Here is an 18,633-nt window from a genome sequence, read left to right as displayed (position 1 = left end):
TGAATAAATAGATCAGGCCACAATCATCACAAATGTCTTGTACAGTGTTATTGGAAATAGCTCAAAACAACCAAAAATAAGAAAGCCACTGCGAAGCCATGCTCTTTAGCCCACAACGGTCACAAAAAAGGCCTCAAGATCCTGGTGAGATTGGCAAATAGATCTGAACACCCTGCTAAGAAAAACAGCCTAGACCAGCATAAACTCCTGGTGTACACTATTCTTTCACTGGCTTAGCTCCTCACCCAGCACTGTCATGCTGGCTGACCAGCATATCAGCATCGAAAACACAACATATGCTGATTTTGATAGTGATCAGCATAACAGCTTTCATTGCTGCTGACCAGCTCACAAGCATCCAAAACACATCATATCATCAGTCAAAAATAAAAAGATAAAAATCAAAAATTGAAACTTTACATGAGAATGCAAAAACATTCTTTAATTTTAATGCAAGTTAGTGTAAAGATTTTATTTTCCAAGTCATTTTGTAGCATGTCTATTAGTCACCATGACCAATCATGAAGCCAGCTGTTATGCCCAAACAAAATGCAAATTTTTTTTTCTGCAATAATATGCTGCTTTTTGCTGCTGACCAGCTATGGTCTATGTTGGTCTCTCTAGTAAGGCATTACAGAATCATCAAAAATGTGCCGTGACAATAAAATAATCATGAAACAATACCATAGCAAAAAGAGCTTTTCTCTGGAAATCCTTCTAAGATCTTTGTTCATCTTCACCAGAACTTTTATCACCTTTTTACACAGCAGCTATAAGAACCCTGCTAGAAAAACTATCATAGACCAGTATGGCTGGTCACCAGCAAAACCAGCATATGTTGTTTTGGATGCTGATGGTATGCTAGTCAACCAGCATGACCATGTTAGGTGACCAGCTAAACCAGACCAACATAAAGCAGCATAAACCAGCTTAGACCAGCATGGAAGTCATTCTGGTCTGTTCTGGTTTCATCAGCATGGAAATATGAAAAAAGGTCATGATTTTTTGCTACGCAAACAGCCTAAAAAGGAATCTGTTCCCAAAACATGATTAATGGGGCTGTTAGGAACGTGTGAATGGTATGCATTATGTCATGCCTTCCATTAGGAAGATTACGTGGATTTCCAGCAAAGACTTTCAGAGAAAACGTAACTTCAGACAGAACTTGAACTGAGAGTTTGTTTGCTTACCACTGTGCGAAGCTGGACGGCTCTGTTAGAAGCAAGAACTTAGAAGCTTCCAGCTAACCTGTGATTACAATAACACAGAGCTGCAGGCCTGTGCCTTTGACAGTGAATCAGCTCTGCTCTGGGCATAGTCCAATTCCTAAAGGCCAGTCCACTGTGGCTGCCAAGTTCCAGTACATTCTCTCTGCTGGTTGCTGATACCATGCAGTGAAAAAAAGCAGCGTGCTGGAATCCGCTGGTAAACCTGCTGACAGCTTATATTAAACTGCATGACAGTTCACAATATCACACGATTATGTGGTAGAGGGTATGCTAATGCTGTGGCTTCACTGCTATACTGCCATTTATCATGACTGCTATTTGATTGAGCTGTTTAAACTGGTGATTATCAAAGAGCCTTTAATTACAACTCAAGTTGTCAATGAATTTGGCTCAGGTGCAGTTTGAACTGGGCTGAAATCTGAGGGCACGTTTTCACCAGCACACGTGCACTGCTCTCCTTGTGCGCACATAATGGACCGGCTTTAGAAACTTCATAATTCAGAATCTTGACTGCCATCTTGTGACGAAATTCATTGCATTAAATGTGAAATGGACACATTTTTAAAAATTAGCATAAGTTGTAAACCAAGTGATCTGATGTGAAACATCCCAGAACTGTTCACAGTGGTCGTAATAGGAACCAGATGTCAGACATAGTTTTACCATAGTTTTACAAATGGATCAGTGTCACTGCTGGACCAAGAATAGTCCACTAACCAAAAATATGCAGCCAACAGCGTCCTGTGAACACTGGTTAAGAACTGATAGAGTGGACAGTGAGTGGACACAGTGTTTAAAAACTCCAGCAGCACTGCTATGTAGGATCTACTCATACCAGCACAACACGCACTAACACACCACCACCACGTCAGACTCACTGCAATGCTAAGAATGATCCACCACCCAAATAATACCTGCTCTGGGGTGGTCCTGTGTGGGCCCTGACCATTGATGAACAGGGTGAAAGGGGGCTAACAAAGTATACAAAATATCAGAAGGACTACAGTCTGTTATTGTAGTGCATCTATATGCTGAGTGAAGCTGATAAAACAAGGAGGTGGTTGTAATGTTATGGCTGGTCAGTGTGTTTGTGAGTTTATACATTAGCTCACAGTAAACAGACCAGTAAGTGCTACCGACCTACCAGGAGCTGGTATATGTTCCCTGGTTATTTTGGATGCCATTTAAAATGACTGTATGTTGAAGACATCGAAACCCCTGGTTCCTATCACCACCAACGTAAGGAAATCTGAGCAAGTTAGTATCTCAATAATGCCTTCACATTATCACATTCCAGTAATTTAACTATGCAGAGATTTTGAAAAATTATTGCAATTCCAATTAAAAATGATTTATGAGTCTGTTTTTAAGCAAGCATTGCAGCTGGGATAAATCTGAAGGTGGAATATATTATCATATTCATAATATGCTCATAATACACTCATAGTGTCTATATGAATCTTCATTATTTAGGCATATAATACAGCTTTATCATAGGCATAACCGACAATACAAACATAACTGCTATGGAAGGTGAAATCACTAGACAGTCATATAAACTCAAACTGTTCTCTAGAATGTTCCTGCAGGGTGTTTTTCCCCATGAGGGATGACTAAGACAGTGAGCTTGCCTGACCACATAAGGGAAGTCAAGTGGGTCTTGTGTACAGCTCACTGTCATGTCACAGCACTTGGAGCAGTTATAAAAAGCCAGCATCTCTATTTGTTTGGCAGGAGAGGCCTGGAGAGCTACGAGTGCTGGACCTGAGTGTCTACGAATGCACCTCAGGCTCCACTGTGCTACACAGAATTATGTTAGGTGTTGAATTAGGTGCTGAGCTATTAAACCCTTAAAACAGCATTAATCAGCAGCTGTTCTCCACAATGTGTAGAAAAGAGTGAAGAATATTTGTGGATTGGGATTAATGACCCCTCCCATCGACCCACCACCAATGGGAGGGGCAGTAGTAGGGGTTCGGTGCGTTGTGGATTGGGCAGTGTCCGAAGGCATTGGAACTTGGAACGTTACCTCACTGGCAATTGGGCTTTACCACATTCAAATGTACATAATGTGAGCTATGTTATAACCAATACTTTTGGTCCAACTGCACAAGGGCAAACTAGAAAACCTTTACCTAACCCTCCATTTTACATGTAAAAATATTTGGACAATAAGCCAGGTGTCAGTTCAAAGTTATGCATGCAATAGAAAGACAATGCAAACCTAAAACTACTAAATACTAACCTACATAAAAGGAAAGAGACTAACGTGCACCCCACCTTTGTTTTAGCACATTTTCTTGTCTTAAAGTTGGGACTAAATCACTATGATCATTTTGAATTTCAGATAGTTAACCTAGTTGAACTTCAGCATGGAAATAAATAAAGTAATAGTAAATAAAGAAGACATAAATAGCATTCAGTGTCCCAAGGCTACCTTTGAGCACTTAATGTAATATACACTGCGCAAAAAAATAAAGGGAACACTCAAATAACACATCCTAGATCTGAATGAATGAAATATTCTCATTGAATACTTTGTCTGTACAAAGTTGAATGTGCTGACAACAAAATCACACAAAAATCATCAATGGAAATCTAATTTATTAACCAATGGAGGCCTGGATTTGGAGTCACACACAAAATTAAAGTGGAAAAACACACTACAGGCTGATCCAACTTTGATATAATGTCCTTAAAACAAGTCAAAATGAGGCTCAGTATTGTGTGTGGCCTCCCTACAACGCCTGGGCATGCTCCTGATGAGGTGGCGGATGGTGTCCTGAGGGATCTCCTCCCAGACCTGGACTAAGTATCCGCCAACTCCTGGACAGTCTGTGGTGCAACGTGGCGTGGATGGAGTGAGACATGATGTCCCAGATGTGCTCAACTGGATTCAGGTCTGGGGAACGGGCGGGCCAGTCCATAGCTTCAATGCCTTCATCTTGCAGGAACTGGGCCAACCGCACCAGCATATGGTCTCACAAGGGGTCTGAGGATCTCATCTCGGTACCTAATGGCAGTCAGGCTACCTCTGGCAGGACATGGAGGGCTGTGCGGCCCTCCTAAGAAATGCCACCCCATCTGGTATCATCTGGTAGCACCTCCTGCCTCTGGACACTACGCTGACAGATACAGTAAACCTTGCCGCAGCTCGTATTGATGTGCCATCCTGGATGAGCTGCACTACCTGAGACACTTGTGTGGGTTGTAGAGTCCGCCTCATGCTACCATGAGTATGAAAGCACCACCAACGTTCAAAAGTGACCAAAACATCAGCCAGAAAGCAGAAAGGTACTGAGACGTGGTCTGTGGTCTCCACCTGCAGAACCACTCCTTTATTGAGTGTGTCTTGCTAATTGCCAATAATTTCCACCTGTTGTCTATTCCATTTGCACAACAGCTGTGAAATTGATTGTCAATCAGTGTTGCTTCCTAAGTGGACAGTTTGATTTCACAGAAGTTTGATTTACTTGGAGTTATATTGTGTTGTTTAAGTGTTCCCTTGTCTTTTTTAGCAGTATATATCTTTCTGCTGCCCACTAGCTATATATGTTCTTTTCTGGCTGTTTCTCTTCCCTTTGGGTAATGAATAAAGGAAGACTTTGACCTCTGTCACGTTATGCTTTGTGTGCTAAAGTGAATAATTCTGAAACAGGAGCAGCTCAGAAGGTAAGCAGTTCATGACTATATGCAATGCATAAACTTTAAATCAGCAAACCAAAACTGTAGATGTTTTATGTAAGAAAATAAGCCTGTATCCTCTAAAAATACACTACTTGTTTATGCCTATAGGGATAAGTGCATCATGTCTTTGTGTGTGTGGTGGCCTAAAGCCATATCTTTGAAATGTGCTTAGCTGCAGCATGAAATTATGTCCTACTTACAAAGTCAGGCAAAAATGACCCACATCACTTAATTCAGTAATATGAAGACAGGATGAAAACATATTTTCTATATAATGAAAGTCATATCGTGAAGTACCCAATGTTAGCTCTTCACCAGTGTAGTGTCGCTGTGTATTGACTGTGGTTTAATGTTAGGCGCTTATGCAGAACATTTGCTGGGCAGCAACGAAGCTGCTGTATAATGTGCTGAACTGTAATATTAGACACAGCTAACCCTGACCAAGTTGCCAAATTGTTCAAATTAATTGCACATCTGTCTGAACATATGAAGTCACTTATCTACCATTAAGATGCAATGTCTGCAATCCAATTTTAGAAGGTCAATCAGCAATCTGTCTGTCAGGATATCCATCAAATCCCTTTCCCTCCTTTCTCGCATGATGTTTCTACGGTAGGTGCCAAATTTAATTCACATATCATGCAATGAGTTGATGGCTTCCAATGGTGACACTAGAGTGCACTTTTAAACCCAATTTCAATTATCATACCATGCTAAAGTCTGAGACCACCCTTTATTTATTTAATTATCAGGCCGAACTGCCATTTAAAAAGTTACACGTTTTTCAGCTTCAGGAAAAAAGCTGAAAACATATTTACACTGAGTGGCCAGTCTATTGATTTGCGAATATCAGCATTTGTTTTCTGAAAAAAGAATAATTTATACTTAATGACCATTTTGACTAGAAATTTAATGAAGGTCAGTCTCTGACTTTTGCACAGTACTGTATACTAAGTTCACAAATCCTAATGCAATGTAATGCTGTAGTTACACAGTGTTAGTTCATAAGTTAAGAGACTGTCAATATGTAACCAGTGACAAAGTCATTATGAGTAGGCATCCTTTGCCGTTCACACCAATAGAAATCCATTCAAATAATACTACTAGATGTTAAAGAGCCACATAGAAACTTCTGAAAGTCCCAGGACTGGTTTTACACCAAATCTAAATTCAGGACCAGCTAAACAATATTTTAGTGCGGGTGCTTGTTTCAAGACGTTTCATTTTACTGCAGCAGGAGGCACTTCACTACATTTCCTGACGAGGAGAAAAAACAATGGCTTCAACCACCATGACACTCAGCAATGGTCTGCAGATGCCAGTTGTGGGCTTGGGAACGTGGAAAAGTGCACCAGGACAGGTGTGTGTGTGTGTGTGTGTGTGTGTGTGTGTGTGTGTGTGTGTGTGTGTGTGTGAGACAGTTTCACTATCACAAGACTACCAGAATCAGAGGTTTCAGAATCAACAATTAACAGATTTACCAGATCTAGTCACAAATGATGCAATGATGCCTTGAGACCACACAAGTCTTTACTTTTTACAGGCAGAATAAAAAAAAGAGAACTTTTGGAAACATGGCTGGTTGTGGAAAATCTTAACAATAGAAACATTTAAGCTTTTGCACATACACTCAGTGGTGGGCATTATGACAACATTATCATTACAAACACCATTTCCTGAGCACATTATATCATTAGTAGACCAACTGCATGTTTCTTTACAAAGAGAGCATATTTTAGCCTTCTTAATTTGATTTAGTGGAATGCAGTATAGAAAATGCACAATAAAATCATTGCACTCCGTTTTTGACAGTTAATTTAATCTGCAGCATTTAACAGAAGCTCTTATTCAAAATGACTTCTCGATGCTCAGCAATACAGATTAATAACTGATCATCACACTGATTTATCAGTCTACTCAGGCTTTAGCAGAGCTCAGTAACACTGAGATTAATAACTGATCATCACATTGATTCATCAGTCTACTCAGGCTTTAGCAGAGCTCAGTAACACTGAGATTAATAACTGATCATCTCAGTGATTTATCAGTCTACTCAGGCTTTAGCAGAGCTCAGTAACACTGAGATTAATAACTGATCATCACATTGATTTATCAGTCTACTCAGACTTTAGCAGAGCTCAGTAAGACTGAGATTAATAACTGATCATCACATTGATTTATCAGTCCACTCAGGCTTTAGCAGAGCTCAGTAACACTGAGATTAATAACTGATCATCACATTGATTTATCAGTCCACTCAGGCTTTAGCAGAGCTCAGTAACACTGAGATTAATAACTGATCACATTGATTTATCAGTCTACTCAGGCTTTAGCAGAGCTCAGTAACACTGAGATTAATAACTGATCATCACATTGATTTATCAGTCTACTCAGGCTTTAGCAGAGCTCAGTAACACTGAGATTAATACCTGATCATCACATTGATTTATCAGTCTATTCAGGCTTTAGCAGAGCTCAGTAACACTGAGAGTAATAACTGATCATCACATTGATTTATCAGTCTACTCAGGCTTCGAACACTTCAGTGTTTCCAAAGAAGCTGTTAATTGAGATCCTCTAGAGTTTGTCTAATCAGCATGTTTGCTATGTTATGCAAACAAGCATTGATGTGTTTCTTTTTTATATTGTACTCTTTTGTTTAGATGGTAAGTATTCTAAAAGCATTGTCCTAAAATTATAAAAACTTTATTCTGAATACTTCCAATGCTTGGATTTTGTTACATCCCAATCCTGTCTATGATTGAACATTTAGTATTTAGAGGAGGGATTTATTGAAACTTGTGCAATGATTGGGTTGATGTATTTGTGAAAGGGCATCAAATTCTTTTGCACATTATGGAAAATCTAGTTTTTATTTCACAGTATCTTGAGAAAGTAGTGGAGTAAAAAGGACATTTTACTGCATTTTAAATGCACAGATACTTGAAAAAAAATACCTAAGTACAGTAATGAAGTAAATTTACAACATAACTGTCCCTCGTTGCCATACAATTCCAAAGCCAGTAGATACTAATACCATTATTCTGTCTCTGAACCGTTCAAACAATGTTTCTTACACATAAAACCAACACTGGTCAGTCCTAGTATCTTTAGGGTTTGAATGCCTGGAACATAAGAACAATCAAAAGCATATCGGTGTTATGTATGTCTGCTGTGCGGTTCCTGAGCATGCCACAACTGTATCTGCTTATAAATTAGTAAGGTATGATAGCTTGTTGGTCTTTTTTAGGTGAAGCAGGCTGTGCTAGCTGCACTGGACTCTGGATACAGGCACATTGATTGTGCTGCGGCCTACAGTAATGAGCATGAGGTCGGCCAGGCCATAGCTGAGCGGATTGGGCCAGGAAAGGTGAATTGCTGCTGTTAGTGATGTGCATTCTTGCCAGTGTAGATGACTGCCAAAGTAAAGCATAGTGAATGAGACTATTTGAAGAAAAAAAATACAGATTTATTTTGTTAGTTTTGGTCTATTTTAATTTTCTAATACGCAACAAAACAGCATAGTTTACTCTATTTTATGTTTTATTGCCAGCTGTTGAGACGAGAAGATGTATTTGTGACTTCTAAGTTGTGGAACACCAAGCACCACCCTGATGATGTGGAGGCAGCTTGTAAGAGGACTTTATCTGATCTCAGGCTTAACTACCTGGATCTGTATCTCATGCACTGGCCAATGGCATTTGAGTAAGTTTTCAACATACAAATGAATGTAAGATCAATGCTCTTAAATATTGTGTTTCCATCACTTGGGAGTAGAAGATAAGTACTTTAATATTAAAAACAATATTATGCCTCTCATCATTAGTCTACAACTCAACATGTATTTTACTTGCATTATCAACACACCCAAAATGACCAATAGTTGGCGAGGGGAAGTGAGTTGCTTCACAGTAAAGAAAATCCTGTTGAACTTTAATGTATTTATAACTTGTTGTCAAAATACAGCCATTGTGGCAATTGCTGTATAGTTATTTTGCTGTCTCTATCTGCTTATTAATAATTGCATTATTAATATCATCTATCTGTAATGATCTTCCCAACATGCTCTGTTTGATGTAGCTAAATTATCCAAACTTTTCAGTTAAATAATAAAGAAAAATCTATATAGCACAACATTTAGAATGATGTCAGTGTCTATGTCACAAATATGTGGCTTAAAATTTCAGCACCCTGAAGCACATCTTACATTACTTAATTAAACTGATGCTTAAACTGATGGTTAATGACTTGCTTTTTGGTGCAGTTTTAGTGGTAGTTTTTCAACTCAGCTGTTGATTTCAACTCAGCATGGGGAACATGACACGACATATGCTGGACTACTACTTTAATGAGGCCTAAAGTAGGCTTGATAACTGAGAGATGCAATAAGATATTGTCAATGATTGATATGTTACCCGATGAAAATGCTTAAAAGGCGATAACTACTGTGTTGGGAAACTGTAGGCACAGTAGACACCGTAATACTAGCGTTACCCACTTGGCTGTCCCCTTCTACTTACTTTATATTAAGTTTAACTTGAATACATGGAACCAAGAATAAATGCTGATGTAACCTCAGCTTGTGTTCCTATGATTGGGAAACAGGAACAGAAAATAGTAACAAATAATATTAAATAATATAAATAATATCAAATATGGCCTTTAAAAGCCATTAAGTTTCAAGTAGAATAAATACTGTCCCTGCTGCACGTTTCCCAGTGTGATCTGAGAAAAATCTGCAGGAACTGGGAAAAGTAAAAAGTTTGAATTAAAATTATAATTATAATTATAGTTTGAGTAAATTATAAATAATTGAGGAATAATGCAGAGTAATTTTTAAAATAAATTTTATTGACCGCACACTTTAGGAAATATTTTTTAAAATTCAGTTTTCACTCAGTCTTCATTCATCTCTGTATTCAGCACTACTTTTATTACATTTTGTTACTATTTATCTTCATTTTTAGACAATTTGTTAAAATATATCCGGATTCCTGGGTGAGCTAATGGAGCATTTATTTTTAGATCCGGAAATTCTTATTTGTCTTCTTTGAGGCCTGCTGTCTCTCTCGAACACTTTCAATAGGCTGCAGTGCCTCTACTGGCACTACTTGTTTGCTAAGAGCTTTACTCTACAATTTCGTCCTTAGAGCCATAAATGTTGTGCAATAACGTGGAGGCGCCTGCACTCTCATTCTTTCAGGAGAGGAGCCGAGTTAATGCCCAGGAGAGCTGATGGCACTATCCGCTATGCAGATACCCATTACAGGGACACATGGGCAGCAATGGAGAAACTGGTGGACCAGGGGCTGGTCAGAGCCATCGGCCTGTCTAATTTTAACGCCAGACAGATCGATGATATTCTCAGCTTTGGAAAGCACAAACCGGTGGTCAACCAGGTATCGTTAACACAGTCACAGTCTTGCTGAGTGTCTGGGCTGAGGCCATGTGCACCCTGATGGAAATGAAGTCACTGCAGTTTCATTCATTACTTTCAAACAGGATGCACCTGCAAACAAATGTGTCCTCTAAAATCTGAATACAGAACGCAGTGGCGTTTACCTTACAGGCATCTATTTTGTAACAAACTGAAGATCCAGTTGTATCCACTTGTAAACTTTTTCTTTAAGCCATAGTTTCCTCTAAAAACTGATTTACATTTTATACTTGATTTCACCATGTTTAGCCAACAACATCCAAACAGCTAGTTGGTTGGTTACATCTCTCCCTTTTAATCATGAAAAGCTATTGTAGGCCATTATGTTTCAATAAAATCACAGTTAAACGGACTCTAGAGCGGCGGTGCCCAATCCAGGTCCTGGATCTACTGCCCTGCAGAGTTTAGCTCCGGTCCTCATCAAACACACCTAATCAGGGTAATAAAGGCCTTCAAGAGCAGAGTGTTAGAGCCAGGTGATCTCAGGATCAGGACTCAGCATCCCTGCACTAGAGTGAGGTTTTTGAGTTTAAAGAGTAGGAAAGCTCCTTTCTTATGACTGATCTTGAAGGTGGGAGGAAATTTTGAAAAAAATCCAACTGCTCTGGGGTGGATGGACTTGTCTCTGGCAGGCATTTTGTGCTGAATAAAGATAGAGTCCTTGTTTCTTTATGATTCTGTTTGAGGACCGAGGTATGAGTTTATTGAATAGACTACACATCAGTAGCTAGACTAGCAGCCAGGATTCTTGACACATTAATTCCCAATGCCTGTGTGATGTATTTGCACAGTGCATGCTGGGTACTGTAGTGAGAGAACACTAACAAACAAAAACATGAAAATATTTTTAAAAAATTGTGAATTCTGTCAAACCAATGAGGCTCAGGGATGTTACACTGTGCTACAGAACACTGAATAACAAGACAAATAACCTACCAAACTCTAGTTGTAGGCCAGAAGGCCCATTTGAAAGTTATATTCAGACACTGAAGTTCACCGAAGCCAGGGCTTTGCTAAAGAAACAGTTACCTGAGCACAGTTTCTCCCCATCTGCCCCCCATCCAAAACTGTTAATATTTTGCCCCTCTTTCTAAGGTGGAGTGCCATCCGTACCTAACCCAGTCCCAGCTGCTGTCTCACTGTCAGAGTCAGGGGCTGGTCCTGACAGCCTACAGTCCGCTGGGTTCTCCTGACCGGCCGTGGGCTTCTCCCAGTGAACCGCTGCTACTGGATGACCCAAGATTGGTGGCTATGGCCAACCGCTACAAGAAGACACCAGCCCAGATTATCATCAGGTGAAAGGAAGTTTGCAAAACTTTAACCTTTATATGCTTTGAAGTAAACAATATCACACATATCAATACTGGTGACAATATTAATCACATCAGCACTCCAACCTTTTAGTTGTTTAAACCACCTTTGGGCCAAAAGATTTTCAGTTTCAAAACGTGCTCTTCATAGCAGAACACAGAACTGAGTGTCGGGGTGGTCTTTGCCCTAGGCCTCCGCTTAGGGCCTCAGCGAGCCACAGGGCCCAATAAAAATGCAAATTAGATATAGTGATCAGTTAAACAACCTATTCCTAATTTAATTTATTTTATTAAACGAAATGTCTCTCACTATTTTGGCAGATCGTTTTGCTGTTTTGTAAAACAAACAAAATCCTGCCAATATAGTGAGATCATTTCATTTAAAATGACTTAAAACAAATAAAATTTGTCTAGAAATAAGCTGAAGGATTCATACCATGGAAAAATACAATTTGCTTGTTTTTTTTTTTTTCAAATTTCAAATTTTAATAGCATGTATACATTTCTAAAGCTTCAAAACGTCCTGTACACTCTCCAGTCCAAAAAGTCCATACATGGAAACTAGGCTGAAAAAACAGCCCAGCCTGGATTCATTGTTTGTTCGAGGTCATGAAAAATCAAAACAGTGATATTTACATATATCTACATACAGCCCCACCCACTGAAGCTTTTAGCAGTGTTTCCCCACTGAGTGCTTTTTGAATAAGTCACCATACAACCAATCAGAAAACAGGTCTAATTTACATACACGAACACAATGTACAAACTAGTCTGTTTACATTTCTAACCTGCAAACAAGGTAAGACTGTCCGACAGTGCTGCTAAGACTGTTCAGCGCCATCAGGTTTTTCACACTGAGGGAGTTTTATAAAAACATGCTAAGCTGTTTTCATGTTGTCTAGATGGCTCGTACAGAGAGGAGCCGCCTGCATCCCTAAAAGCGTCACTCCATCCAGGATTAAACAGAACATTGAGGTGAGCAATCGACTGAATACTGTGATAGTTTGGAGGATCTTTTTATAACAGGAATGAGATTCAGACACAATTCCTCACATTATACCTCAAACTGTCAACAAACATCACCTCCGTTTCCTGACAGTCAGAAACCCATTTCCGTTCTCTTCAGTCATCCCGCCCCCTTGTGGTCACTGACGGTATGTCATCATCTCCGCTGCAGGGACGGGGGCTTTGTTACAGAATTACTGATTTTTTTACAGAATAACAGATAAGTAACGAAAATGATCCAAAATGGAGATAATCAGCGTTCATTCAACATTTCCTTTCTAGACCTCGCTGTGCTTCTTTGGTGCTAAACCTAACTCGATGGTTTAGAACTAGGAACATTCTTAATATGTTAAAAGGACCTGTACTCTGAATACCGCCTTTACAAAATATAACCTAGAGTGAATACAGATACTTCATTTCTTTATTCTGAATATGCACTCCAAGCGCTCGTATTCTGATTCATCCCAACCCTGTAAGATGGATATAAGGGAAATCCATATATGCTAAAATATGTCTTTTTATATTTAAAACCCATATATTGCCATATTTCAGATTTCTGTATAGAGTATCTTAAATTTCTTTAGCATATCTGAAAACAAGTAACTTAGGTTAGGTTTGAAAGTGCAGAGTTAGAGCCAGAGGTGTTTGGGTGGCAGGGTGTGGAGGTAGAGGGGGATAGCCAGGACACATTACGTCCTAGAGACATCGTTATAGTAATCGCTGGGTTGACAACTACCAACTAGCCTTCCACATAGCAGCTACCATAACCTGACTCGAAACACTGAAACTTTACACAAATGTAAAAATGTACTTATTTATTTTTAAGCACTGTAACAAGGTGAGTATACCTACACTAAGTTTCCACGGTCTCTAGTGTGGCAGGCATCGGAAAAGGAAAAACAAAACAAAAAAAAAGGCGCCATCTTGCAGAATTGGTGTAAAACTGCTAATGGCAGTCATATCAGCCATATAACTGTCCCAAACGCCACCAAAAACTGGTGATGACCTCAGGAGAGCTTTGGTTGTCACATTTATTTGTTTAAGGATGAAAAAAGGGTACAGGAACACATTTGGGTTCATGCTATAATAAGAGCACATATTTGAACATTTTCTTTGGTATCGGACATTTTTTTTTCTTTAGACTGGTCAGAAATCTAGGGGTTTCTGGCTTCCTAGTCAGGTGGCCTAGGCGTCCCCAGACCCCCTGTAGCGACATCCCTAATTTTAGGCAGTGGTTCTCAGTCCTGCTCGTGGAAGGCCTCTGCTCTGAACCTTATAGGCTCTGGCCGAAAAAGCACCGTAATTTTTGCGGTTCACACTTTGGTGACGTTAACAGCATATAAAACAGAGGGCATGACTTTGAAGGCACTATAAAAGCTTGCATTCGGCACAGACTCATGCATCACACACCTTATATGTGTACTTTTCCCACTGAAAGTATATCAGTCGTAACCGATATTTATTTCAATCAACTAGTGTGCTGATTTACAATGAGTGTAGATAAGAATAATGCAGGTCAATGACGAGGTAAATGAATAAACAAATGCATTTTAACTCGCACCAGAGTGTCTTCTTTTCTATCATGTTGGTCAGGCAAAGAAACATGTAACTCAGACAGCTGTAAAGAGACCCCTCAGCAGATGCCAGCTTTTATCTCAGTGGATTTTGAGTAGCCACAGGCCACACAAGGTGCTCATGAGCCCCCTTTGACCAGCAAAAATAAGATTAAGTGACCCTTATTAGTCCCACAACAGGGAAATTTCACCTTCGCAATCTAACCCATCCACGCAGTGAAACACCACATACACACTAGTGGACACACACACAAGGGGTCAGTGAGCACAGTTTCCCGGGGCGGTGGGCAGCCCTATCCGCAGCACCTGGGGAGCAGTTATGGGTTAGGTACCTTGCTCAAGGGCAGTTCAGTCACATACTATAGGTATGCTCAAGGGACTAAACCAGCAACGTTCTGGTCACAAGCTGGTTCCCTAACCTCCAGCCCACGACTGCCCAAATGAGAAATGGAACAGCCTATGGCCGATCCCAGTGCTGGCAACCCTGTGCTCTGCACCTTGTTGTGTTTTTCTTTCTCTACACCCCTGACCCAGCCCACGAGGAGCTGGTTTTATTTAATGAACTGAATCAGGTAAGCTAGATAAAAGATATGGGGTGGTTAATGTCATCCCTCCTCTAACACACCTGCTCCAACTAATGAGTTCATTACAAGCCTTCTTGAGTTGAAGTGAGTGTTAGAGCAGGAAAGACACTAACAAGTGGATGACAGGTGTGGCTACTTCAGGGTCAGAGTACAAGCTCACACTGAAAACATATATGCAAAAGTTTTGGTGCCCCTGGACAAATGATATTTATTTTCAAAGTAAAAATAAGTGAACACACCCTTTACAAAGATCTTGCCCTACGAAATGGGACAACCCTCAAAAAAACAAAAAAACAACATGACTTCATTAAAGCTACTAGCGCTGCCCTGTAGGTGGCCCTAACCTTTATGATGGGCTTTAGTTAAATTTAGAGCATCATATGCTTTCAAAGAGGGGGACAATTATTTATCATTAGCCACTCCTAATTCTTTGGTGATACGAAGCTGAAGTCAGCTATTCACCAGCTTGTTGTTTGAATTTTCCCATTCCACCTTAAATGGTGCAGCAGAAAACGAAAATAAACTAAGATAATACAATGGTTAGAATTTTTTAACGGAGAAAAAACATTTGTGGGTTTCTTTGGTCGCTCGTGCGGCCGTCTTGCTGGTTTTTCTTCCTTTCTTAGAACACAGTTTGGAGTGAGCCTCTGAAAACCTCCGGTTGGAGGGCCATGCAGGCCTAAATCTTCGCCCTACCCCTCTACCTCAACCAAAATTGGGACACTCAAACCCTAGACATGAACGCGCAAAACGGAGGGCTAAGGGCTAAGTGATAGGGGCAAGGGGTGAAATGGGATTGGGCCTAAGCCTTAATACTGAGGAACTGCAGGGAATTAAATGCAAACTCACTGAGCTGTTCTTAGGTTAGAAGTGTGTAATAAAACTTCAGACCTACCAGTGGGTCATGGCCATTCAAGGGCTTAATGCACAATTACGGTTTATTTGCTGAATTAAACATATTGGGTGTAGGGGAAATGGACATATAAGGTGGCCTGTACAAAAGTTATGACAACAAAAAATTCCAATATGATATAATTTTTCAATAATGTTACACCAAGCAAAAAAATAGAAGAGTACACTAACACGGGGGTGTACAAACCTTTGCATACAACTATAACTGATCCACAGAGCCTGTGATAAATCCTTTCATATGCGCTGAACACATTATATATACACAGACCTACTGTTATGTATTATGAATAGAGGTCTAGCTCATCATTGCCCTTCTGTATTGTATACATTTATGTCTGGGTACTACTTATTGGCTGAATCAGTGTCTGGATACTATATGATGGGTTATGATTATGAGAAAACTCATTTGAAACTATGTCCCATCCATTTGTAACAGAATATGCTCACACTGTGTATGCAGGTATTCCTGTATGTTGGATTATACAACCCCAATTCCAATGAAGTTGGGACGTTGTGTGAAGCATAAATAAAAACAGAATACGATGATTTGCAAATCCTTTTCAACCTATATTCAATTGAATACACTACAAAGACAAGATATTTAATGTTCAAACGGATAAACTTTATTGTTTTTGCAAATATTCACTCATTTTGAATTTGATGCCCGCAACACGTTCCAAAGAAGTTGGGACAGGGGCAACAAAAGACTGGGAAAGTTGAGCAATGCTCAAAAAACACCTGTTTGGAACATTCCACAGGTGAACCGGTTAATTGGAAACAGGTGAGTGTCATGATTGGGTATAAAGTGAGCATCCCTGAAAGGCTCAGTCGTTCACAAGCAAGGATGGAGTGAGGTTCAACTCACTGAGGTGAACAACTGCGTGAACAAACAGTCCAACAGTTTAAGAACAACGTTTCTCAATGTGCAATTGCAAGGAATTTAGGGATTTCATCATCTACAGTCCATAATATCATCAAAAGATTCAGAGAATCTGGAGGAATCTCTGCAAGTAAGCGGCAAGACAGAAAACCAACACTGGATGCCCGTGACCTTCAATCCCTCAGGCGGCACTGCATTAAAAACCGACATCATTCTGTAATGGATATTCCCACGTGGGCTCAGGAACACTTCAGAAAACCACTGTCAGTGAACACAGTTCGTCGCTCCATCTACAAGTGCAAGTTAAAACTCTGCCATGCAAAGCAAAAGCCAAATATCAACAACACCCAGAAACGCCGCCGGCTTCTCTGGGCCCGAGCTCATCTGAGATGGACTGACGCAAAGTGGAAAAGTGTCCTGTGGTCTGACGAGTCCACATTTCAAATTTTTTTTGTAAATCATGGACGTTGAGTCCTCCGGGCCAAAGAGGAAAAGGGCTGTCTGGATTGTTTTCAGCGCGAAGTTCAAAAGCCAGCATCTCTGATGGTTTGGGGGTGTGTTAGTGCCCATGGCATGGGTCACTGACACATCTGGGAAGGCACCATTAATGCTGAAAGGTACATCCAGGTTTTGGAGCAACATATGCTGCCATCCAAGCAACGTCTTCTTCTGGGACGTCCTGCTTATTTCAGCAAGACAATGCCAAGCCACATTCTGCACGTTACAACAGCGTGGCTTCGTAGTAAAAGAGTGCGGGTACTAGACTGGCCTGCCTGCAGTCCAGACCTGTCTCCCATTGAAAATGTGTGGCGCATTATGAAGCGCAAAATACGACAACGGAGACCCCGGACTGTTGAGCAACTGAGGTTGTACATCAAGCAAGAATGGGAAAGAATTCCACCTACAAAGCTTCAACAATTAGTGTCCCACAGTTCCCAGTTCTTACTGAGTGTTATTAAAAGGAAAGGTGATGTAACACAGTGATAAACACGCCCCTGTCCCAACTTCTTTGGAACGTGTTGTAGGCATCAAATTCAAAATGAGAGAATCTTTGCAAAAAAACAATAAAGTTTATCTGTTTGAACATTAAATATCTTGTCTTTGTAGTGTATTCAAGTGAATATAGGTTGAAAAGGATTTGCAAATCATCATACCCTGTTTTTGTTTTACACAATATTCCAATTTCATTGGAATTGGGGTTGTACTATTAATTACAAATAGCACTTCTTTCCTTCCTATAATTCAGGTGTTTGATTTCAAGTTATCGGATGAAGACATGAAGGAAATTGAGTCCTTTAACAGGAATGAGAGAGTCATCATTCCAACTATTGAGGTGAGTTTTATATCATTTTTAGTTGAATATAAATGATAAAAAAAAAAAGACTCTGGGCACCAAATGTAAACAGTGACACTGTTCTCTCTACAGAAGGATGGACAGAAGGTATGGAGAGATGCCAGCCATCCTCATTTTCCTTTTCATGATGCGTACTGATCAAAGCCAGGCCTCTTGAAATGTTACTGCGCAACAACCCACACAATAACAGGATTTTCAGATTACGCCCATCATCTATTTTAGCCCTTCTCTCATTGAAAAGAACTGCTGATAAGCTCTTCTGGACACTGCACTGTTCTAAGGCTAGCACACATGAAGACATGTATAATCATGTCCTGTCCATGAATGATCACCTGATGGATTTCAGAGAGCAGTTAAATGAAACTTTGATTACAGGCTGATTTACAAGGGAAGATGTGATTTAAAAAGACTAACTACTGTATAAGGGTTTAAATAAATAAAAAAAAGACAAACTACATCCTGTCCAAAGGTTACTAGAGCTACATCACTGGTTTGATTGACCAGGGCCAATGATGTTAGAACAGTCGAAATGCACCAAAAAGCCATCAACAATAAGCAGTGATTTTAATCCTGTTTTCTGTACTGTGCTACAGTAATACCTTCTCATATACACCTAATTATGCTTTTTTTTTTTAAATCACAACATGCAGTTGATGGTTGT

At 39.9% G+C, this 18,633-nt stretch overlaps 1 protein-coding gene across 1 annotated transcript; it reads left to right on the top strand.

Moving 5' to 3' along the window:
• The first annotated feature begins 4,825 nt into the window (after positions 1 to 4,825).
• akr1a1a (aldo-keto reductase family 1, member A1a (aldehyde reductase)) lies at positions 4,826 to 18,427 on the top strand. The gene is made up of 9 exons (XM_017687300.2): positions 4,826 to 4,901; positions 6,151 to 6,276; positions 8,167 to 8,286; positions 8,470 to 8,621; positions 10,120 to 10,315; positions 11,449 to 11,648; positions 12,566 to 12,638; positions 17,865 to 17,951; positions 18,045 to 18,427. The coding sequence occupies exons 2-9, from the start codon at positions 6,193 to 6,195 to the stop codon at positions 18,108 to 18,110; spliced, it is 978 nt and encodes a 325-aa protein (XP_017542789.1). The 5' UTR covers positions 4,826 to 4,901; positions 6,151 to 6,192; the 3' UTR covers positions 18,111 to 18,427.
• Positions 18,428 to 18,633: the final 206 nt, after the last annotated feature.

Source organism: Pygocentrus nattereri, chromosome 20 (genome assembly GCF_015220715.1).
Source record: "Pygocentrus nattereri isolate fPygNat1 chromosome 20, fPygNat1.pri, whole genome shotgun sequence".
NCBI lineage: Eukaryota > Metazoa > Chordata > Actinopteri > Characiformes > Serrasalmidae > Pygocentrus > Pygocentrus nattereri.
This window is presented reverse-complemented; position numbering and strand designations above follow the sequence as displayed.

Coding starts and splice junctions, on each gene's coding strand:
- akr1a1a (XM_017687300.2), top strand. CDS start 6,193: ATGGCTTCAACCACCATGACACTCAGCAATGGTCTGCAGATGCCAGTT. Junction 11,649..12,565: donor CCAGCCCAGATTATCATCAG/GTGAAAGGAAGT, acceptor CATGTTGTCTAG/ATGGCTCGTACAGAGAGGAG. Junction 17,952..18,044: donor TCATCATTCCAACTATTGAG/GTGAGTTTTATA, acceptor TTCTCTCTACAG/AAGGATGGACAGAAGGTATG.